The 22,177-nt window shown below is 50.6% G+C and overlaps 1 protein-coding gene across 4 annotated transcripts in view; it reads right to left on the bottom strand.

Annotated features, from left to right (window-relative positions):
- Positions 1–11,634: 11,634 nt before the first annotated feature.
- CCDC180 (coiled-coil domain containing 180) overlaps positions 11,635–22,177 on the bottom strand; it is a 72,618-nt gene continuing 62,075 nt past the window's right edge. For 3 of the 4 annotated variants that reach the window (XM_074395068.1, XM_074395069.1, XM_074395071.1), the window contains 6 exons: positions 19,803–19,963; positions 19,108–19,245; positions 18,517–18,628; positions 15,537–15,642; positions 14,593–14,728; positions 11,635–13,384 (listed from right to left, as the gene is read on the bottom strand). In XM_074395068.1, coding sequence (XP_074251169.1) covers positions 13,253–13,384; positions 14,593–14,728; positions 15,537–15,642; positions 18,517–18,628; positions 19,108–19,245; positions 19,803–19,963 — 785 coding nt within the window. In that variant the 3' untranslated portion in view covers positions 11,635–13,252. The other variant, XM_074395070.1, reaches the window with a different exon arrangement.

Raw genomic sequence — 22,177 nt, 5'->3', positions numbered from 1 at the left:
CCCAGGGTATGAGCAGGGCAGACAAAGGGCTCCCTAAAGGCTCCAGAACAGCCTTGAGAGGGCAGTGCCAGACTTCTCAGGCCACTGCTCTGAGCACCCAGAAGCAGGATGAGCCCTCTCCGCTAGTGCAGACAGAAGCTATGGGAGATAAAGCCTCTGTTTCCTCCTGTATTAATTAGGGTACTTGGGTGGATGACCCCAAGGGTTCTACATACTCAGAAAGTGTCTGTTGATGTGGGTTATCCATCAGTACCCACTGTGCTCTGAGACCCTGGGAAAATGCTCTCCACTCCCTGGACATCCTTCAGAGCAGAGAGAGGTTTGGGGCTTGGGTGATGAGGGCTTGCTATAGGCAGAGAGTGCCAGAGCACTGGACACTGAGTCTGTGGTCCAGGGATGAGGCTGGTCCTTGCTGGATTCTCAGAGTCTGCATTTGAAAGTAGAGGGAAGCATTGCCCTGGCCAAGGTAAGGGTGCCTGACACCAAAAGAAGTGAAGGCAAAGAGGGTTCAAGGGAGAAACCTTCTGAGGTTTCTCACACTGCCCTTGGAGCCTGCGGACCTGCTCCTTTGTCCCTTTGCCCCGGGAGACCCCTGAAGAACCACTGCCTTGAGGTCACCCAGCCAGAGCCTGTGACTTAAGTCGAGGCGCTCCAGCCTGCAGCTGCAGTGCTAGGGCTGGCCACCAGGGGGCGGTCAGCCTCCTGTGTCCACGGTGGTGCCCCCCTTGCTTTGCCAGCAACTGGAATCAGGGAAGAGTCACGCAGAGGTCATGCTGTCCAGCCTCCTGCCTCAGGCCTAACTCGTACCTCTTACTTTTACTGATCATCTCCACAGTCTTAGCTGGTCAGAAGGTGGGGAGGTGGAAAGTCTGCAATCCTCCCATTTAGTCATTCAACAACCATGCCTGAGCATTCACCCTGTGCAGGTGCCCTGGTGGGCCCAACGTGCTGTGCTGAGATCAGCTGAGTGGAGCTCAGCCCTCCAGGAGCTCACAGTCTGGAGGGGAGGTGGACAAAGGCATGTGAAAGAAAAGAGCAAGTGCTGTAGAGAATATGAAGTAGGGTGCTGAGAGGTGGGGCTGGGAAGTCACTGGGTGGGGGCAGAGGGGCCTTACATTTTCTGCTGTGACCAGAAAGACCAGAGGAAGCCAGCCCTGTGCACGTCTGGGAACTATGTGTCAGGGAGAAGGCACCACCAAAGCAGAGACTCCCAGGCAGCGGTGAATTTGGCAGAGATTAGAAAGAGTCAGTGTGTGGGCCGGGCGTGGTGGTTACACCTGTAATCCCAGCACTTTGGGAGGCCAAGGCAGGCAGATCACCAGGCATTTGAGACCAGCCTAGCCAACATGTGAAACCCCGTCTCTAATAAAAATGCAAAAATTAGCCAGGCGTAGTGGTTTACACCTGTAATCCCAGCTACTTGGGAGGCTGAGGCAGAAGAATTGCTTAAGCTTGGGAGGTGTAGGTTGCAGTGAGCTGAGATTGCGCCACTGTACTCCAGCCTGGGTGACAGAGTGAGACTCTATCTCAAAAAAAAAAAAAAAAAAAAAAAGCCAGTGTGGCTTGAGGGAGCCCCTAAGGAGAGGATGAGAGAGGAAGGGAATGATGGCAAGGCTAGATCCTGGGGCCTGGTAGACTAGGTGAGTTACCCATTCTTCTCACAACATTAGCAATGTGGAAGTACAAATATTTAATCTCTCACAATCTGTGGATCAGGAACCTGAGCACAGCTTACCTGGGTGCCCCTGCCTGGAGGTCTCTCAGGTCTCTCATTGAGGCTGGACTGTGGGAGGAGCTGCCCCCAAGCTCACTCATGTGGGTATTGGCAGAACCAGTCTGGACTGAGCCGGAGTTCCTTTCTGTCTGTTGGCCTTGGTGTTTCCCAGATCTTTGCCGCCATGTGGGTCCCTATGTTGGGTAGAGATGAAAGCTTACTTTCTCAGTTAGAGGGCTATGACAGAGGCAGTGAGAGGAGGAGGGACATAGACGAGAGGGAAAGGGAGGGAGAAACACAGGAGACAGCAAATACGAGGGAACTGGCACTTTTTTGTAGCTCAGTATTGGAAGTTGCAATGGATTTGTTTATGTCTCCCAAAAGTTGTGTGTTGATAGCCAGACTCCCAATGTGATAATATTAGAAGGTGGAGCCTTTGTGAGATAATTAGCTCCTAAGGGTGGAGCCCTTATGAGTGGGATTAGTGCCCTTTTCAAAGGGACCCCTCACCTTTTTTTCAAGCATCTGAGGACACAACAGGAAGCTGGCAGTCTGCTACCCTGAAGAGGGACCTCAGCAAAACTGGACCATGCTGATATCCCGACTTCACACTTCCAGCCTCCAGGACTGTAAGGAATACATTTCTGTTATTGGTGAGCCACCCTGTTTGTGGTACTTTCTTACAGCAGCCCTAGCTGACCCAGACAGGAGAGGCAGCCCATCACTTTGCTGTATTCTCTGAGTCCGAAGGGGAGTCCCCACTTCACGGTTACACAAGGGAATGAATCCTAGCAGTGAGGTTCATTGCAAACTGCTGTGCATGATGATGCAGCCTACCACTCGGGCTGGGATGAGACACCCGGCTCTGATTTTATGCCACAGGATGACCATATATGAGCTTCATTTTATATTAACCCCTTCATGGTACAGAATGAGAAATGAGGCCGAGTGGAAGTAACCTTTCCAATATTACACTGGTTGAACCGGACATGTCTTTGGTTGTAAGACCATACTGCATCCCATCCATCCTTTTTTTTTTTTTTTTTTTTAACATGGGGTTTCACCATGATGGCCAGGCTGGTCTTGAACTCCTGAGCTCAGGTGATCCACCCACCTTGGCCTCCCAAAGTGCTAGGATTACAGGCATGAGCCACTGCGCCCGGCCTCCCATCCATCCTTATAATTCTTCCTTCTCTTAAGTTTGTGCATTTGTTACTTGTGACACCAACCTGTGAGTGTTATGAGAATTATCTCATACATGCCTGATGACGCCTCTGGGAACCAGATGCTGGGATGATTCGCACTGTGCAGGTTGGGAGACTGGAGAGGCTCTGAGACATACAGTGAGCTTTCCAGGGCACAGAACTGGTCAGAAAAAGAAGGGTTGGAACCCAGCTGTGCCTCCTCAAAACTAGGGCCCTAGCTGCATTTGGGTTTTCCCAGAGCAACGGTGCTGGCAAAATTGTGAACAGTTAAGGAGATGACATGGGGAGGAGTGTGAGCTGCCAGTAGCTCAGAGAGACCTTTGGGAAAGTCTTTGAAGGAAGGGGTCAAGGTAATGGAACCTTGAAGAAGTGACCTAACCTGCTTGGTGGTAGGCCCCAACAGAACTCAGAACTTTGATAACCAGCTCCCACATTCTAGAGGGAGCCCCCTCTGGTCCAGCTCACTCCATGGGAGCCACTAAAGAGAATAAGATGTTCTCCTGCTATATCCCAACTTTCTGAGGCTCTGACTGCAGGAAAGCCCGGCACGAGAGCCTTTTCCATTGCTGCAGACTTTTTGGTTCAGCACTCACTTCTGGCACCTCTGGCCATTTGGCAGGAAGTACCCAAAGGTAACACAGAGAAGTCCAGGGAAGGCCCATCCAGGCCAGGCCACAACTGTGATCCCACCTGGGCAGCCCCCATCTCTCCCCATCACTGTGTTTGTGGAGCGAGGCAGTGGAGGGAAGGCAAGGGATGAGTGGTGGACCCTTCCTGGGCCGGAGCAGGTTGTTGGGTGTTGGAACCCCAGTGGGCCTGGCAAGCTGGAAGGTGAGTGCCTGGTGAAGCATGTTTCCCCAGATGTTATCCTGTGCCCCTGAGACTTCAGCTCATTTCCCCTCTGGCTGAAAGTCTATGTGTTGGCCTCCTGTGCCTTATCTGGGGAGCAGAATTTCTAATGTGGGCGTCCCGCTGCAGTGATGGCCAGGCAGGGCCCTGATGTCTGATGATCTGGCTGCTGGGCACCATCTTTGCGGAGTTCCATGTGGGAGATGAATGAGCAGCTGGTTGATGGGTTCAACTCCTCCGTCTTCCTGGACAAGGGGTAGGTGCACCATGCCATCAATAATGTCCAGCACTGGTCTGGGGTGAGAGTGGGCATGGGGGTGGGATGGGGGATGTCTCCACTGCCAGTACCACGAGATGACCAGCATGGGTCCAGAACCCAGTTTTGTATACAAGGACTCCTGGGGTCTCTCTAGCAGGGCCTTCCCACTGGATTGGCCCACAGTTCTACCCCTCAGAAATCTGGGCTCCCACTCCCCCCTCATCTGCAAGTTGGGAAGGTGGAAAGACACTTTGCATACTTGCAGGAGTATCAGAGAAAACACTTTTTCGTTGTTTGCATATCAGACTAGGCCATGAGTATTTTTGCATGTTGCTACTGTTTTTGTTTTTTTAACCACCTGCTCCAGATATCCCATGTAAGAATCAGCTCCTCTGTCCTTCCAGACTTGCTCCAAGCCTTAGAAATCATCAGGCTTCATAGGGTGGTTTATACACAAAAATGGGGAGTGGGGAAGTATTGGTTCAGCTGTTCTCTATGTGTCTCTGCAGTTTGTCACGGCCTAGAACACATCATCTTAGCCTCTTAGCCCACCAGGCCCAGAGCCTTGGCCTCACCTGCCTTCATCATATTCGATAAGGGGGCTTTTTTTGCCACAGCAATTCAGCCTTCCACTGCTGGTGAACCTGGATGTGACTGCATTCTGCTGCCATTTCAGCAGGGCTTCAGGGAACACCTTATGTGTGTCCTATTAGAGAGCATTGGTGTGCTAGGGCTGCCATAACAGTTCCCTGGTTGCGTGGCTTAAACAACCGAGATTGGTTTTCTCACAATTCTGGAGGCTAGAATTCGGAGACCAAGGTGCAGGCTGTGGTGGTTTCTTCTGAGGCTTCTCTCCGTGGCTTGCAGATGGCCGCCATCTGTCTCTGTATGGACATCGTCTTTACTCTGTGCCTCATTTTTTTTTTTTTTTTTTTGCTTGAGACAGAGTCTCACTCTGTCACCCAGGCTGGAGTGCGGTGGCTCGGTCGCGGCTCACTGCAACCTCCGCCTCCCCACTCTGTGCCTCTTTGTGTCCTAATCCCCTTTTCTTGTGAGGACATCAGTCAGACTGGATTAGAGTCCACCTCAATGAGCTCAACCTTAATGACCTCCCTAATGAAGACTGTCTCCAAATACACTCACATCCTGAGGTCCTGGGGGTTAGCACTTTACCATGAACTTTGGGAGACATAATCTGGCTTATACCACATACTTATTCCCTACAGAAGATAGACTCCAAGCATGGGATTGCTTGGTAGAAGGATATGCATGTGCATATCCTTAACAGCTTCAGCCAAATTACTTTCCAAAGAGGCTGAGGCAGTTGTGTTGCCACGGAAGTCTCCAGTGGTGGCTGCTTCCCTGCATCCACCCTGACACTAGGGGATATCATTCCTTTACATTTCTGCTAATTCCAGTGTCCATGTGGCAAATACCATTTGTATGCTTCCTCTGCTTTTTAATTTCTCACCTACAGGCTTGAGCCACTTGTCAGTTGTTTAACAACCATTTGGTTTTCTCTTTCCTGAGTTGTCTGCTTCTAACCTTCGTGCTGTGACAGCCCTTCTCCCACCCTAGAACCTCCAGGCCTTTGCCCCTCTGTTGGATCTGGGATCCTCTTAGCTCAGTTTCTCAAAACTGCCTTTATTGTAAAAGAAAGAAAATTAAGTGCCGTGCTCTGAAGTCTAAAGGACTCTCCTAGGGTGGGTGTTGTAGTCCATTTTGTGCTGCTGCAACGAAACACCATTGACTGGGTAATTTATAATGAACAGAAATGTATTTCTCACAGTTCTGGAGGCTGGGAAGTCTGCAGTCAAGGTGCTGGCGTCCGGCGAGGGCCTTCTTGCTGCATCATCCTATGGCAGAAGGGCAAAGAGAGGTTGAGACAGAGCAAGAGGGGGCAGACCCACCTCCACGATACTGACATTAATCCACCGGTGATGGCAGAGAACCCCATGACCTCAACATCTCTTAAAGGTCCCGTCTCCCAATATGATCACAACAGCAACTACTTTTCAACATGAGTTTTAGAGAAGACAGACATGCACACCATAGCAGCGGGTCCACACTGCAAACTGTCTCTCAACTTGGTGGGGGTGGTGAGGTGGAGAATGAGCTTTCCCCAGATCCTCTTCCTCCAGGTCAGAAGCAGACCCAGCTCCAGGTAGCTTAGGGGGAATGTGATGCAGCCCTAGCTTTGGGCAGTTCTTAGTTCTGCCCTGTGTGACCTTGAACAGGCACTGGACATCCCTAAGCCTGTGCTTTCTGATCTCAGCAATGGGGATGCTTTTTGAGGACTCACTAGAGCAAACAGGCTCTTAATAGGGGAGTGCTAACCTCTCTTGCTGTGGGCATTCATGTCCCTCGTCATGTACAAATCCCCGAGGAGTTGGGGCTTCCTGGTCTGAGCTCTAGCCCACGATTCTCCTGGTGGTTTTTGGTGCTGCCTCTGACTCTGTGTCCCTCCTTGTCCCACTCAGTATGAGAATGAGTTAACCCTGTACCTGGCCGAGATCTGCACAATGTGCACCCTCCAAGTAGGCATTCAGGGACATATGGTGTCATCCCTGGACCAGGCTTCCAGGGCAGACACCTCCCCCAGCACCACCTTCCTGTGTATCCACTGAGTGTTTGCCTCCATCCCACAGCTCCTGGACCAGGTGTTCAATAGGTGGGAGCCTGTCCCTTCCATGGCACAGTAGGGACTCTGCCACCAGCTAGCTGTGTGCCTTGGAAATATTGCTGCACCTCTCTAAGCCTCAGTTTGCTCCTCTGAGAAGAAAGGTGGTAAGAGGATGACCTTCACAGGGTTCTTGCAGGGACTAAATGGGGTGAGCCATGGCAGGTGCGGACCTGGTGCCTGGCTCTGTGGGAGGCGCTGCCAGATGAACTGTGGTTGTTTATTTTTTTGAACATGAAGTAGCTCTCTCCCTCACTTGTGGCGTATTGAAAGCATATGGAAAGCAAACCTGTTTTCCCATTTGTGAAGAGGGTTTGAGTTTCCACATAGCTGGTCTCTGTACTTGGGATATCCAAAACAGGGATCCCTGGGGGCTGGTGGAGGGGCCTACACTAATTTAGATATCTGGGAAGAGTCTGGTTGTGGTTCGTTCTTTCAACAAATATACATCAAGCACCTACTGTGTCCAGATACTTCTCTGCCTGCAGAAAGTACTCCCTGGGGATTGTGTGAATTCTGGCTGGGGAGTCACTGGTACACCAGACATCACGAGGGGGCCATGTCCACAGTATGTTGACACCGTGATGTCCTCCTTGCCTCCTCTGGATACACATGCATTCTGCCATGTTCTCACAGGGATGGTGGACCTCGTGATCAACTAAAATTGTCAGCAGACTTCAGCTCCAGAAGAAGGGGCTCCTGCTTCCTCAGAACAGTTCGGGGCATATGGGAGCCTGTGGCTGGAAAGGCTGGCAGAACCCTGGGTCTCATGCATCTTAGGGTTCTCATGAGAGGGCTGACGTCTGGGGGCTTCCTCTGCAGGAGGAAATCAGTCAGTGAGAGTTACGGATGAGATCCAAGTCCCCTGGGAAGCGGAGGGGAGGCTGGGACTCAGAGCCATCCCCACCACAGTCCCATCCCAGCCCTGCCTGCCTCCTTCCACATCCACCCCTCCGGACCCAACCTCCCGGGGACCCAGAAGAGGAGCTGTAGTGAGCAACCCAGGCACACTTCTACCTCAAACCTCATTCCTGAGCATCCCGGTCAGGTAGCCTGTCACAGCAAGAGTCACTGGCAAGACCCGGCCCATTCAGATTCTGTGACTGCCCTGCCTGAAGACCAGGTCTGTCTCTGCCAGGACAGCCACAGTGGGCGGAGCCATCTCTGGACAGGCAAGACAGGCACAGGGGCCCGCATCCAAACAAGGGTGCCCCAGGAGAGCAATGTGGAAGGAAAGGCCAGGCTCTGACTCTGCTGCCCCCACCCCCACTACCCCCAAACACCTTCTCTTCCATCTTGGGCACCTGGCCAGAAGAGTACCTTGAGGGCGCTCCATGGAAGGAGCCTCCTGTGGTGACAGCCCAAGATAGTCAGTTCCAGAGCCCTCCTGCCCCTCGCCTGGGACCACACAGAACTGGCCTGGTGAGGAAGTGCCCAACCTCTTGGTGGGTTCCCTTCATGCTGGTGGCAGAGCAATTGACTCTGATGGATGCGATGAGTGCTGGGCTCTTGGGGCAGGGTGGGGGCAGCCTTCCCTCTGGGACCTTTCCCTGAACATCAGTCAGATGATATGGGCCAATCCCAGCTCCACCTCTTCCCAACTGTGTGGCCTGGATGAGATTCTTAACCTCTAGGCCTTCACTGTCTACATGTGGAGGGAAGAGATGGGACATAACAGCACCTGCCTCACACAGAGGCTGTGCAGAATGGGAAGAGAGAGGGAAGGCAGGGCAGGGCCAGGCCCCTTTGTGGGTGGAGGGTGCTCACTGAGGAGCAGCCAGGCGCATGGGTTGCCCACCCACGTGCTCAGGAAACCTCACCCACCTCAGCACTTATTAAGCACCTAATGTGGATGCTAAGACAGACACCCAAACAAAGCTGCCCCTGGGGGTATGAGGGGAAGAAGATGCGCACCCGAATGGGGAGACAGACTTGATGGCTGATCAAGAAGGAGGCAGATGTCACCTGGGGAGGGACAGGCATGAGCCACCTTCTGGTGCTTGGAGTTAGTCAGGAAGGGCCAAGTGAAAATCCAGTCTCCCTCGCCTGCCAGTATTGGGCGCTGGGCCATGATGTCCTGGTGCCCTCAGTGAACAGACACCAAAGCTCAGGGACTCCCACAAGGCTCAAGCCACATCCTCAGCTTCCTGAGCTTCAGCTCAGACCAGTGGCCCCTGCCTGGGCTGTGGGGGACTGGGACTCTGAATTGAGCTGGGTCATGCCTGTGACGATCCCCCTGTCTCCAGAAGCTGTTCAAGAAAGGGCTGCCCCATCATTGCCAGGGCTCCCTCTGGTACAACAGAACAAGAAAGCCAAGGACCCTGTCACCCACTGTCTGCACCTCCATCACCCAGTTCAAATGTGGGGAAAACTGCATCATCACCATGTGATGCAGAGACTAGAGTGTGTCCAGGGCCCCAGGGTCAGGGGGCTGGGAGAATAAAGGGATGAGGAGGATGTCCTCACTGACCTTGCCCTTGACCCTGGCAGGAGGGGACCTTCACGGTGGCCACCCTGGAGATGGAGGCCCAGAGAGCCCAGAAGAGGCAGCAGCCACATGCAGGTGGGGTGGGAGAGCCTCCAGAGAATCAGAGGACAGGGCTCCTCCCTCCCTCCTGGTGGAGGCCTCACATCAAGAGAGAGGGGGCCTTACTCCTCCAGCAGTACCTGAAACGCCTCCAACAGAAGTAGCCAGAGGAAGGGCCAGGGAGAGCTGGGCTGGTGCAGGGAGTGGGAGAGGAGCAGGGAGGAGCAGGGCTGGCCCCTCCTTTGTGATTGCCAAAGCTGACTGTGCAAGTTTGCTAAGCAGAGGGGTGGTGTAGGGAAGGGCTGTGGGGAAGGCAAATCTTGGCTTCCCCAAGTAGGAGGCCTGGGTGGGTCGGGGAGCTGAGTGTGAGGACTTCGCTTAGGTAATTAGGAAACTGCGGCTGCCCCAGGTGGCTGAGATAGTTTGATCTGATCAACCTAAGGGGGATACCCGAGAGCCAGTGCTCATCAACACCCCCACCCCATGGGCACAGGGCCCGTCCCCTCCCTGACCCGTTCCACCTGACCTGGTGATGCTTGGCACTCGATGAATTATCCGGATGTAAGTGAGCCTGGGGTGGGGCAGGGCGGGCCCAGGGTCCTGAGCTTGGGAGGAGAGAGACCCTGACCGAGGCCTGAGCTCTCGGCACACCTCCTCTTGGGCGGTTCTCACACTGTCCCTGTGAGCCGGGCGTTGCGCCCACCGTACTGTTGAAGGAATGGAGGCTCCACGGAGCCACCTGCCCACGTTCCCCACGTGGTGAAGCGGCCCAGCTGCCTCGCTGCCCAGCTGCTGTAGATTGTGGCTGCTCTGGAGTCAGACGCTCCCCAGGCGCTGTCCATGGTGGCAGGAGAGTGACGTCAGGGAGCACGGGAGTAGGTGAACAATCCCTTCCAGCTCAAGGCCTCAGTTTCCCTGTCTGTCATCTGAGAGGGCTGGGCCAGAAGGTCCCTGAGCCTCCTCCGCTCCCGCGACCGCCTCCACTGGAGCTTAGTCTGACCCAAGTCCAAGTCCCGTTTTGTGTGCACGCCTTGCCCTCTGGTGGAACCCGGTGGTACTACAACGTGAGAGGCAAGCGGTCGGGACGTGGTCAGGGGCCAGGGACCTTTTTGAGCGGATTTGGCTATCTGCCTTCCAGGAGAATCTGATCAACTTCCCGGAAAAGAGTTAGGTAAGCAGCTGTGGCATTCACTGCGGGAGGCTGGGGGTGTGGAAGTCGGAGACTCTCCACTTACCAGACACTTTCTGGACCCATCCTCTGCATCTTAGACTCATAGGAAGGGCTTGATACAGAGCAGAGGAGAAACCATCCCGCTGGAGAGTGGGGGGAGGCGCTGGAATCAAGGACAACTTCCTGGAGGCGGGACTGTTTGAACTCATCTCTGAGAACAGGTAGAGACTGGATGGGATTGAAGGGGAGGTGGGAGCCCTTTTAAAGGAAGAGCTAGAGACTGGCCCTTGGCCCCACACCCCACACTGTCATTTAAACAGCTGCAGAGGGACCGCACCAGGGCTCCGCCAGCATGTCCCACCAGGCCCTGTCACTCTGCTGTTCTTCCCTCTGGCACCAGGAATGCACAGTAATTTAGGGAGCTGCCGCTGCCCCAGGTGGCTGCGATAATTTCCAGCTGAGGACTTTGGAACCTGGTTCCAGGCCAAGGAGCAGCTCAGTGAGGGTGAGAGATCAGGCTGGGGCAGGACTTGGGTGAGAGCAGGGGTGGACTCTGCCTGGTGGCCAGCAGCAGGAAGTCTGCAGCTGTGGCTCCTGGTCAGAATCCTCTCCTAGTATGTGGTGACAGCTGGGCCATCCAGACTCCAGGTGCTGGGCAGGCACTGAGAAGGAGAGTTGAGGTGTGGCTCCAGGTACTCCCAGAGCTGCCACTCTGCCCTGTGGCTACAACCAGTCCTGCCAGTCAAAACCACCACCTAGGTCAACCAGCATCGGCCTCAGAGCCAAGGAGAAAAGGCCACAGTCAAGCTCAGGTGCCAGTGAGTGACCTGATGCACTGGGCAGACTGTCCCAGGGCTCAGTGTGGCTTTGGGCTAAGTGTGGGCTCGGAGTATCAGACAACTGGCACTGGGATCCCAGCTCCTTCACTGAAGAGCCCTGTGACTGGGGCAGGTCATCTCACCTCTCAGGGACTTGCTTTCCTCCTCTGTGAAATGGGCGGATGCTAAATGATCACTTGCATGACTGGGGCATGAGTTGCCCTTGTCCGACAGAGGTGAGCTGGTTCCCCGGGCAGTGGGAGCACTCTGCAGCTGTTTAGTCAAGTCCAACTCTGCTTAGCTTCCGGGCCGAGGTGCCCTCAGGCTGCTAAGGTCCCTCTGCAGCTGTTTAAATGACAGTGTCCCACACTGCAGTCAAGACCCCTTCATAAATTAAGTGGACTGGGCTAGGATTTAAAAAGCAGGGAGAAAATACTAGAAAGCAGCCTTCCTAGTAAGGTTAAGTGCTGTCCTGTGACCTGTTGGTCCCAAGTTGTCTGTATGTGTGCAGGGACCGTGTGTTTCGAACACGTTTATTCTATATAGTGGGTCAGAGTCAGAAAAGTGTGAAAATCGATGGTGTAAATGAATACTTAAGGATATGGCGTAGGGTTTATCCAGTTAAAATTTACCAAGCATTTAATGCAACCTAATGCACGTTATGATTCCATTTTGTAAAAATAACTCACATATGTGGAAAGATGCTATGGACAGTGGCTATCTCTAGATTCCAGGACTTTATTATTGATTTATTTGTTTATTTGAGATAGAGTCTCATTCTGTTGCCTAAGCCAGAGAGAAGTAGCATGATCTTGGCTCACTGCAACCTCCATCTCCTGGGTTCAGGTGATTCTCATGCCTCAGCCTCCCCAGTAGCTGGGATGACAGGTGTGCACCACCATGCCTGGCTCATTTTTTGTATTTTTAGAAGAGAGGGGGTTTCACCATGTTGCCCCGGCTGGTCTCGAACCCCTGAGCTCAGGTGATATGCTCACCTTGGCTTCCCAAAGTGCTGGGATTACAGGCATAAGCCACTGCACCCAGCTCAGGAGATTAAAGTTATCCTTTTGTCGGTTTCATAAATTATTTTTCTACAATGCACATATATTCCTTTTGGGATAATAAGCAATGAAAGGTAGCACATTGGGGCCGGGTGGTGGGAGTGCAGAAAAGAACAGGAGACTGCTTTTGCCTTCATGGAAGGGGGCTGCTCACTCTCCTGGTTTCAGTGCATCAAGGCCACCAAGCTAACCAAGCAGGGCCTCACTGGGTGGAGCAGACCAGGAGGGCGGGGTGAGTGTCCCCAGGTGAGGGAACTGAGCTCAGAGGGTCACACAGCTGTGAGGGGCTGGAGATTTACGGGCTGGGGCCTCCTAAGTCTGTGGCTGAGGAAGCCTGTCCAGATGATACACACAGCTACTGACAAATGAAACCTGTACAATTGAAGAAGAGAAAGTTGACAAGCAAGATGCCAGCAGGCTGGAGGACTCCAAGAGAATGATCTGAGCATCACAAGGTTAAAGGGGCCTGGAAGATTTTTTTGTCAAAATACTGCAGTTTGCTCAGACAAACTTTGGCACAAATACCAATCAACATCGGATGGGTTCTTTTTTGGGTCTAGGAACCAGTGCAGAGTTGCAATTATAACCCATACTTATTAAATTAAAATATCCTTTTCCCACGGCTTTTAATTATTTCATTTTTCTAGATGAAGTGCCAAGCCCGCTGTTTGGAGGTGATGTCCTTTGAAGTTCTGGTGTCTATTTTAAGTGACCTATAATTCCTGGTACTCACCCTCTCTGCTAACCACGTGGACCTTCCCTTTCATGCTTACTTTTCTCATGGGAAGTGGGCTCCATGTGGGCAGGGACTGTGCCGTGTCCTGTTCACTGGTAAAGCTACAGTGGCCAGCACAGAGCAGGGGGGATGGATGAAGGGAGGGAGGGATGGACCAAAAGTAGGTAGGCAGGTAGATGGACAGGGAGGGAGTCTGCATAAGAAAGCATTTATTCGTGGTGGGGTGGAGGGGTCACACATACAGGGCCTGGATGGTGTGCATGGACTGCTTCCAGCTGTCCTTCCAGCGCTGAGCCTCCTTCATCTGAGATACGCAGTCATCGTGGATCCTCTTCAGCTCCTCCTCAAATGATGCTAAATATTTCTAGAAGGAAGGTGGCAGTAGGGATCCACGTGAGGAGAGGCTTCTGGACCCTCTCCCCTAGGGCAGTGCTGTAACTTGCTGGCAGGTGGCTGTTAACCCATTCCAGGCACTGGCAAGAGTCCCACAAGTCACTTCTCAGGTAGCAACCAGGTAGGCCTAGTTGTTTCCCCCATTTTACAAGGCAGGGAAACTGAGGCTCAGAGCCTGGCCTGGGGTCACCCAGCTAGAAGGAGGCTGAGCAGGGACTAGGACCTGTGTGTACCTGACTCTAGGCTCAGCACTTCTTCCTAAGCTCTGTCCCACACTGCAGCCTCCCAGGGGCTCGGGGGTCCTGGTTTTTTGGTAGGCTGGGTCTTCCAGGCCTCCCACCCTCACTGAACTCATCAGGCAGAGCTGCTGCCTCTGCCTTGGGCTTGGATGGGAAGCTAGGGAAGGCTGACCCTGGGTACTTCAGGCTCTCCCAGTAGGGGGGCCAGCTGGTCTGTGAGCAGGTCAAGGTTTCTCTCTGGGCATCAGGATCAAAGGTCCACAGACCTTTAGAGCCAAGAGATCCCTCAGGTGACATCTGGGTGTAGCCTCCTCATCAGGCTGTCCCCAGTGGGTCTGATAGGCACTGAGATCAAATTCTGGCTCTGCCACTCTGTAGTGGCATAGAGGGGACAAGTTTCTTTAAACCTCAGTGTCCTCATCAGTGAAGGGAGGAAAATAATTTTACTTCCCTTGTGGAGTTGTTAGGAGGATTCAGTGAGATGCCTCATGTCAAGAGCAGAAGCTCCCAGTAAGTACTTCCCAGAAAGTTCTCAGGAGCTGTGACTGCTCCTGCTGCTGTGTCCCCACCTGAGTCCACTGCTACCATCACTTCTGTGCCTGGTGATAACGTTCCCTAGCTCTGACCCTACTGTGCCTTTGGAAAGCCTTTCTTCACCCCCAGTCTGGGTGGGGTGTCCCTCAGCTGGGCTCCTGCAGCATTGGGATCACACCTCAGACCCGCACTAGCACCGGGACGGGAGATGGCCCACAGCTGTGTCCCCATGCCTGTGCACAGTGACTGTCCCAAGCGTTGAGACCCGCAGCTCTGGGGAGCACTGACGTGTTGCCTGCTATATCAGCCAAATGTTGGGGTGCCGGGTGACGGGAAGCTCCCCCTTTCCGAGGCAGCCGGCCTGAGCCGTGCTCCCTGGGACATGCTCACTCCACCCCCGCCTCACCAGGTACACAGCATCTCGGGCTTCCACGGCCGCCAGGTGGCCCAGGGTGGTTTTGGTGGTGGATATCGACGATGTTGGCCGGAGAAGAATCTTGTTTTGGATGGTGACTTCAGTGGGTTTGATTCCTGGCCACTTCCTACAAACAAACATGTGTGAAAATCTCACAGGCTTGTCTTCACCATTCACAATCTACCTACCAATCCTGCTGGAAAAGCTTAGCGTTTCTTTGAAAAAATTGTCGTGCTTTAAATATCTTAATGAAAAGAAAAAAACATACGGAGCACTAATGCTACACTTCTTCAAGCTCTGTTTCACATTAGCCCACACTAGTCTAATCGCTGTGCACAGTCTAGGGTTCTGGTGGGGACAGGGAAGTGCCACAGCTCAAGTTGCTTCCCCTTTCTCGGCCTCAATTTACTCACTGATCTGCCAGCCAGGCGGTGATCACCAGTGCCTGGTCTGCTTTTCCTACTATGCTCTAAAGACCACTTCCGAGAACATAGCAGGGCAAATCGCTGCTCTGCTGCTTCTTGCAGAGTCACACTCTTGGGGCAGAGGGGATAGGCACATTGCCAACTCTCTTCGCACACAACAGACAGCTGGAGTGGCTCACAATGGCAGCAATGACCCAAGAATGCATCTCCCCCTACGCCAGGCCTCCCTTCCATCATGGTACCCTTTGGTGAGTCCTTCTCATGTGAACTCATAGCTGTGGAGCTGTTCGTATGTGCTGGGGCACTCTGTGTACTACCTCATGTAACTTTCTCTGGATAATATCAAGGTAGCCTGCCATGCCCACTTCATAGCTGAGGAAACTAAGGCTCAGAACACAGTGCCTTTCCCAGGTCTGTCTCACTTCAGAGCCCAAGCCCCTAACCATTATACTGCACAACCCCCAGCAGATACAGCTGTTTACAGTAGTTCTTGCTGCTTTTGGCTTTTACCTGCTTCCACGTTCAATCAGGGGATGCTCACTCTCATCCTTCAGGGAGAGCCCAGCAAGTTTCCTTCGTATGAGTATTGATATTTTCTGTTTCGGGGCCTCCGTTCCTAGAGACAAGAGAAAGGCTACTGACTGCAGCCTCACCGACAGCCTGAGATCAAAGGAATTCCCCTAGCATTACATTTAGAGGAAGGAGGACGGTGCCCCTCCTCCCCACTTGGAGTTATGGCAGGCAGAGCCCTCTCCATGGAGAAGCTGAATGCCGTGGCCAGGCAGCTCGGGGTGGTGGTGGGGGCAGGAGGTCATGGCTGAAGGAATCTGAGGAGTGGTGTGGGTACTGTTCCCAGCTCCAAATCCGAGCCTGATGCTGTGAGCTTCCAGCAGTTTCCATGAGTCCCGGGATATGCTTCATATCCTTCTCTGGCTTAGACTAGCTCATATGGGTTCTGAACTAAGAATGTCCCCTGGAACAAACATGTTCAAGGTTGTCCCTTGACTATCTAGCTCAATAGTCCAATCTTTGATGCTCTGATGTTCTTTCTAAATCAGGGGGCAAGGAGGTGGAGGGCTCTGTGTGCAGACAGCCCGCAGGCAACCTGTACGCTCCTCTGCCATGAATGGCAGGGCCCAGTGGCCTGGCTCAGAAGTCAAGTTACAGAGCAGGCAGAGGCTTCCTAGGGCCTGGTGCAGGGAGTCCTCCTGGCTCAGGGGTTCCTTGCAAGGGACTGTGAACCGCTCCACTGCCAGTTCGCCTGCCTGTTCTTCCTAGGGGCTCAACCCCAGCACCTCTGCAAGGCCCTGCTTTCGCAAGTGAGGCTCACCCTAGACAGAGGCTTCTGATATAGAAAAGTGGCCAGCACTTCAAAAATGTATATACACTTTGACCCAGACACTGCATGTCTGGGAATCTGTTGCCCTAGAGATGCGTGGATGCAGAGAGTCTCTTCAGCACAATGACAGGAGTAGGAAACTGAAAATGATCCAAAGTTCAATAGCAAAGGGATGAATTAGTAAGTTACGATGCTTATTAAATTAAGGTGTGCAGCGACTGAAAATGCTGAAGAAGAGGAGTGTTAACTGGCCAGCCTGGCCAAGGTTCACCTCCAGGGAAATCAGGTCACAAAAGCGTCCAGGCCCTACAACCTTTCCCAGCCACCCTGACACACAGGCCTGTGGCCAAAGGGAAAGGTCTGGAAGGATGAACAGCAAGGGCAAAGAGTGCTGCCTCGGGGCCGAAGGACTGACTGTGCTCTTCACTCGCTGCTTGGTTTTAGATTGAATTCCTTGTTTTACTAGAATGAACATTTATTGTTTTTGTAATAAAAACAACCTTTAAAAATAAAAAGGATGCATTTTAATTACTTTATAGATCAGTGATAAATGGATATTTAATGTATGATTTTAATTTTATAGTTATAAAATATGTACATTATTAAAAATGTGAATATCACTTCATGATGGAAAAAAAAAAGGTTTTAGGGAGATTTCTCTCCATCTCCCCCAGCAGAGGTGATCAGCAGCAGTTTGGTACCTGTCTCTTTGTCTCTGTCTCTCACACAGATTCATTTAAACAGATGTGAGTATGCATGTTGACATCACACATGCGTTTTAAACGATGGGATCATAGGCATGTTCTGTTTGTCAATTTGTTTTTTCACACAACAGTCCTCCTTCATGTCTTTCCATGTCAGCACACACAGACCTACTTTAACAGCTGCTTGGCATTTACCCGCACATCTGGCACCTCATTTACACATCATCCAATTTTCTTTTCTGTTTTCTTTTCTTTCTATTTTTTTTTTTTCTGGCTCTCTCACCAGGCTAGAGTGCAGTGGTGTGATCAAGGCTCACAGCAGCCTCGGCTTCCCAGACTTAAGCAATCCTCCCCCCTCAGCACCCTCCCAATCCCACCGCCATCTCCAGGAGCTGGATCTGGAACTACATGTGCACACCACCTCACTGAGCTAATTTTTAAATTTTTAGTAGAGATGGGATTTTGCCATGTTGCCCAGGCTGGTCTCAAATTCCTGGGCTCAAGAGATCCACCCACCTCAGCCTTCCAAGTGCTGGGTTTACAAGTGTCAGCCACCACGCTTCGCCCATCGAATTTTCTGTATATCAACGTTAGTGTTGTTTCCAATTCTTTGCTATTTCAAACAGTGATGTGATGAATATTTTTGAGCATACACCTTTGAAAAAGTGTCCACTATTTCTCTCAGATGAATTCCTAGAAATAGAACTTCTAGGCCAAATGTCTACACACTCAGAATTTTGAAAGGGACTGACAAATTGTTCTCCACGACAGTGGTATCCATGTACACTCCTACCAAGAGTCTCTACGGAGTCTCTGTTTCTTGACATTCTTTTACAGCGTTACCAAATGTCAAAACTTTGCCAGGCTATTGGTGAGAAGTGGTAATGTGAATCATGCTTACATTTTCATTTTTCATCATCAGTGTAACTGAGCTTGTTTCACAGTGACTAGCCATAGGAACTGCTTCTCTTTTGAAGTGCATGCGTTTGTCCTTCCGAGTCTTTAAAAATCTGCCCTGTGAGAGTTCTTTGTACCATAGGGATATTAACCCTTTCTCTGATCTATAGGTTGTGAGGAATACTTTTCCAGTTTGTGGTTTGTCTTTCCATCTTTTGACAATCTTCCGTTTTTGTTTTGGCTACAGAGAAGGGCCAGCCATTCCCTCTATGGCTCCTAGCTCTCCTGTCAGACCTAGAAAAGGTGTCCCTAACCCCAAAAGTATGGAAATGTTTACATAATAGGGTTTCATTTTTTATATATAAATGTCTAGCCATCTGGCATTTGCTTTTTAATCAAAAAATTATTTTTAATGAAAACAAAAATTAATCAGTTCCCTCAATGGATAACCTGTTTTCACTCTGATGGAGCAGGGGAAAGCCGAGCCCTGCGTGACCTAGCCCTCACCAGTGCCCCGGGGCCAGGGCACAAGGCTGACAGTTTCTCTTACTTGCAACTTGGACATCGTCAATGGTGACCACCTCATCCAGCTGCAGTAGGAGCTTCTCGGTGAAGGCGGCCAAGTTGGTTATGAAAACCTGGCCATTCTTTCTGGTACATTCCTGGAAAAAACACGGTGAGCACAGTGCTGCTGGGAGAGGAGGGCAGCTGAAGAGGGACTGGGTGGACTCTGCAGGGAGATGTGGGGACCCAAGCCATCATATCCACTGTGTCCAAGTAACTAGCATCTGGCCCTCGGCCAGGAGGCCTCTCCCGAGACGTGGTCTGGTTTAAAGATAAGAAACGATTCAGAAATGGCCAAGGGACACACACAGACAATTCACAGAAGAGGAAATAAAACTAGACATGGATCATGAAACAAAACTTATCATCAGTAATTTTGTAATTAATTAATTTAGAAGTCAAAAAGGATACACGTTAAAACAGCCAATAATGGCCATTTTTACCTACAAAACCCACGTACTCTCATGCCTTCTTTGTCGAAGATGCCAACAAAGGGCTGCCCCCAGCGCCATCAGTGGCTGTCCATTGGGCCATTTTTGGAGCGTTCCTGGACTGGGGAATCAATGGTATCACTGACCTGCAGCTTCTCCTTGTTCATCCTAATCATGCTGTCCAGCTCTTCCTGCCTTTTCTCTTCATTTAAGTGTAGAGACTCCTTTTCTTGGAAATGTATGGGGTGTCCAAGATTTAGATGGAGCTTCTGGGCATTTTTGTCCTTTAATCAAACAATCCAGAATTCAGCGGTGATGCTGACCCACCAAAAGTCACTGGCCTGCGTCTTCTGTCAATTACGATTATGGCCAGACTCGTGTGTCATCTGACCTGGGTATGTGGGGGCAATGGGTGGGCAGAATAGTGGCAGAGGGGTTAAGAGGGGGGCATGGCTGGAGCTGACTCAGAGGGTTTGGAAGAGAAAAGGCTGAGCATCTGCCCAGCACAATCAGAGCTTTAGTCCAGTGAAATCAGCAGCACCCATATTCCACAGCTCCAAGGACCACCTTGGACAATTATTGTTATTTCAATGACTACAGCCTCATGGAACCCAGCACACCCATTATAGCCAACAAGAAGTTTATTGAACACCTTCTATATCAAAGCTGTTGGCTCAGTTCTTATTTCGCCAGTGGCTCCTGTCCCTCATCCCCCATCCAAAAATCCCAAGCCCAGCTTACCTTCTTCACTTGGACGTGGCCCTGCCCACCACCTGCCACCATTTCTGAACTCCCAGTTCCCCTGGTCCTGGAATGGAAGGGCTGGTCCAGGGGCCCTCACCTTCTTTTTCTCTAGCTGCTTGTGGCGTTCCTCAAACTGTCCTCGGATCTCCTTCATGGAGGTGCAAAACTTGTTCCAGTGGTGCTCCTTCAAATTTTCCATCACTAACCAACACACTTGGGGCAGCAGCTCCTCAAATCTCCTCATCTGGATTCGTAATTCTGCCAGAATTGCAGGTAAGAGGTCAAGGGAGGGAACAGGAGTAGAATAAAGTTGTGGAGGCGATCTCTCCAACAAAGGCCTAAAGCAGCTTCCCAAAGAGAAAATCTTGGTCTCCAATGTGGTAATAGCTAGTCCATCAAAAGGGGTCCTGAGGTCAAACTAGTACAGAAAATATGATAGCCAGGTACAGTGGCTGACACCTGTAAGCCCAGTACTTTGGGAGGCTGAGATGGGAGTATTGCTTGAGGCCAGGAGTTCAAGACCAGTTTGGCAATATAACAAGACCCTGTCTCTAAAAAAAAATTTAAACATTAGGGAGGCATGGTGGTACATGACAGCTACTCAGGAGGCTGAAGTAGGAAGATAGTTTGAGCCCAGGAGTTTGAGGCTATGGTAAGCTATAATTGCACTGCACTCTAGCCTGGGCCACAGAGTGAAACCCTGTATCTAAAATAAAATAAAACAAAATAAAATAAAATAGGGGCTTAAATAAATTCAAAGGGCTCCTATATACTCTTCAGACTTCTCATCTCATTTAAAATGCATTGTATCTCTCAGCATTTTTGGCAAGTTCTCCTCTGTTATTTCAACTGTTGTTTTGATTCTAGGTCTCCCTCTTTCTCTGCATCTCCAAACTGCCATATGTTAGACCTGCTCTTTCATTCATATCTCTTTATCTCTCTCCCATATTTTCATCTCTTTATCTTTCTGTGTTATATTCTGATTATTTTCTTTGGATTTGCCTTCCAGTTCACCAATTCTGCTTTCAACTGTATGTAACCTGATAATAAAGTCATGCATAGTTTTAAATTTTCAATTCTTAATTTTTCCTTCATCAAAGTTCTATTTTATTCTCTTTCATAGGTACTTGGTCATTTTCAGAGTCTCTTGCTTCTTGTTCATGTTTCCAACTCCCTCTTTTATTTAACTAGAAGTGTATTATTTTATATTCTGTGTCTAATACTTTAATATCTGAAGTCTTTGCTGGTCTCCTGCTGCTGCCTTTTGCTCAAGGCAATTTGTTTCCTTGTGTTTATGGGGATTTTGTTGCTCTCTGTTTATTACCGTAAGTTGTTATTCTGGGCATTTTATCTGTGGGAATCCTTTGAGGCCTGAACTGAAGGTAGGTTTTCCTAGAGAGAATTTGTTATATTGCTAATAATCAAGTTTCTGAACACCACCAACTCAAGATCATTTTAAGCTCAGGTATTAGCTTGAGGTCTTTTGGATGATCCACAAAAGCAAAACTGAATTCATGTTTAGATAAGCGTAAATTATCTAAACATAAATTTAGAAACCACACAAGGGCTGGCATATAGTTCTGGATTTCTTTTTGGAGTTTTTTTTCTTCACCCAGTACCACGGTTTTTGATAAGACAGTTTCCTTCTCATTGCTGGAAGGAGAAAGGGAAGAGCTTGGTTTCTGTCTAATTTGCCTTACTCTGGAAGCCCTGTTGGATTCCACCTTTAGGTAGCTTGCTCCTTTTAGACTTTCTACCTTGGAGGTCTGTGGATTTGTCTCTTTTTCTCAATACCCTGGAGGCCATGAAAATAGAGGCTCAAGTTCACCTGGGAGTCAGCAAGTGCCCCTAGGGTAATAACCAGGGTTCCTACTCAATTCATCCTCAAAGTTTCTATTTTTACTTAATTTTTTGCTTTTGTGTGTTTTTCAGTTTACGAATAGCTCTCTAATGCATTTAAAAGATTTTATTATGAAAATATTTTATGCAGCATTTTACATGTTTTTAGTGGGAGAGTGGATCCTCCATTAGCCCGCCAAGCTGCAGGAAACAGAAGTCTTCAGTTAACGTGAGTTGTGAGTTTACCAGAGAGGGATGCAGGCTGGCAGCATTTTCCAAGCCCATTTGACCATGGAACCTTTGTTTTGAGGACAATCATGTAGGATGGGATCCCGCAGAGTTCACATGGGGGAAAATTCTGAGCTAGAGAAACAAAACGATGCCTGTAGTTTCAAGTCCGGTCATTCAACAGACACAGCTATGAGTACTGTAGCTGCTTAATTCCCTGTACATGCCATGTCTGTGTGAGGGAAGGACTCAAACCTCAAGAAGGCCTTCTCTAGCAGGTGTCAGTAATAGCTGCAGTCCACAGACAAGAACACTGAGGCTTTGGCTGGGCGCAGTGGCTCATGTCTGTAATCCCAGCACTTTGAGAGGCCGAGGCGGGCAGACCATCAGAGGTCAGGAGCTTGA

The sequence above is a fragment of the Saimiri boliviensis genome, chromosome 2 (genome assembly GCF_048565385.1).
Source record: "Saimiri boliviensis isolate mSaiBol1 chromosome 2, mSaiBol1.pri, whole genome shotgun sequence".
NCBI lineage: Eukaryota > Metazoa > Chordata > Mammalia > Primates > Cebidae > Saimiri > Saimiri boliviensis.
This window is presented reverse-complemented; position numbering and strand designations above follow the sequence as displayed.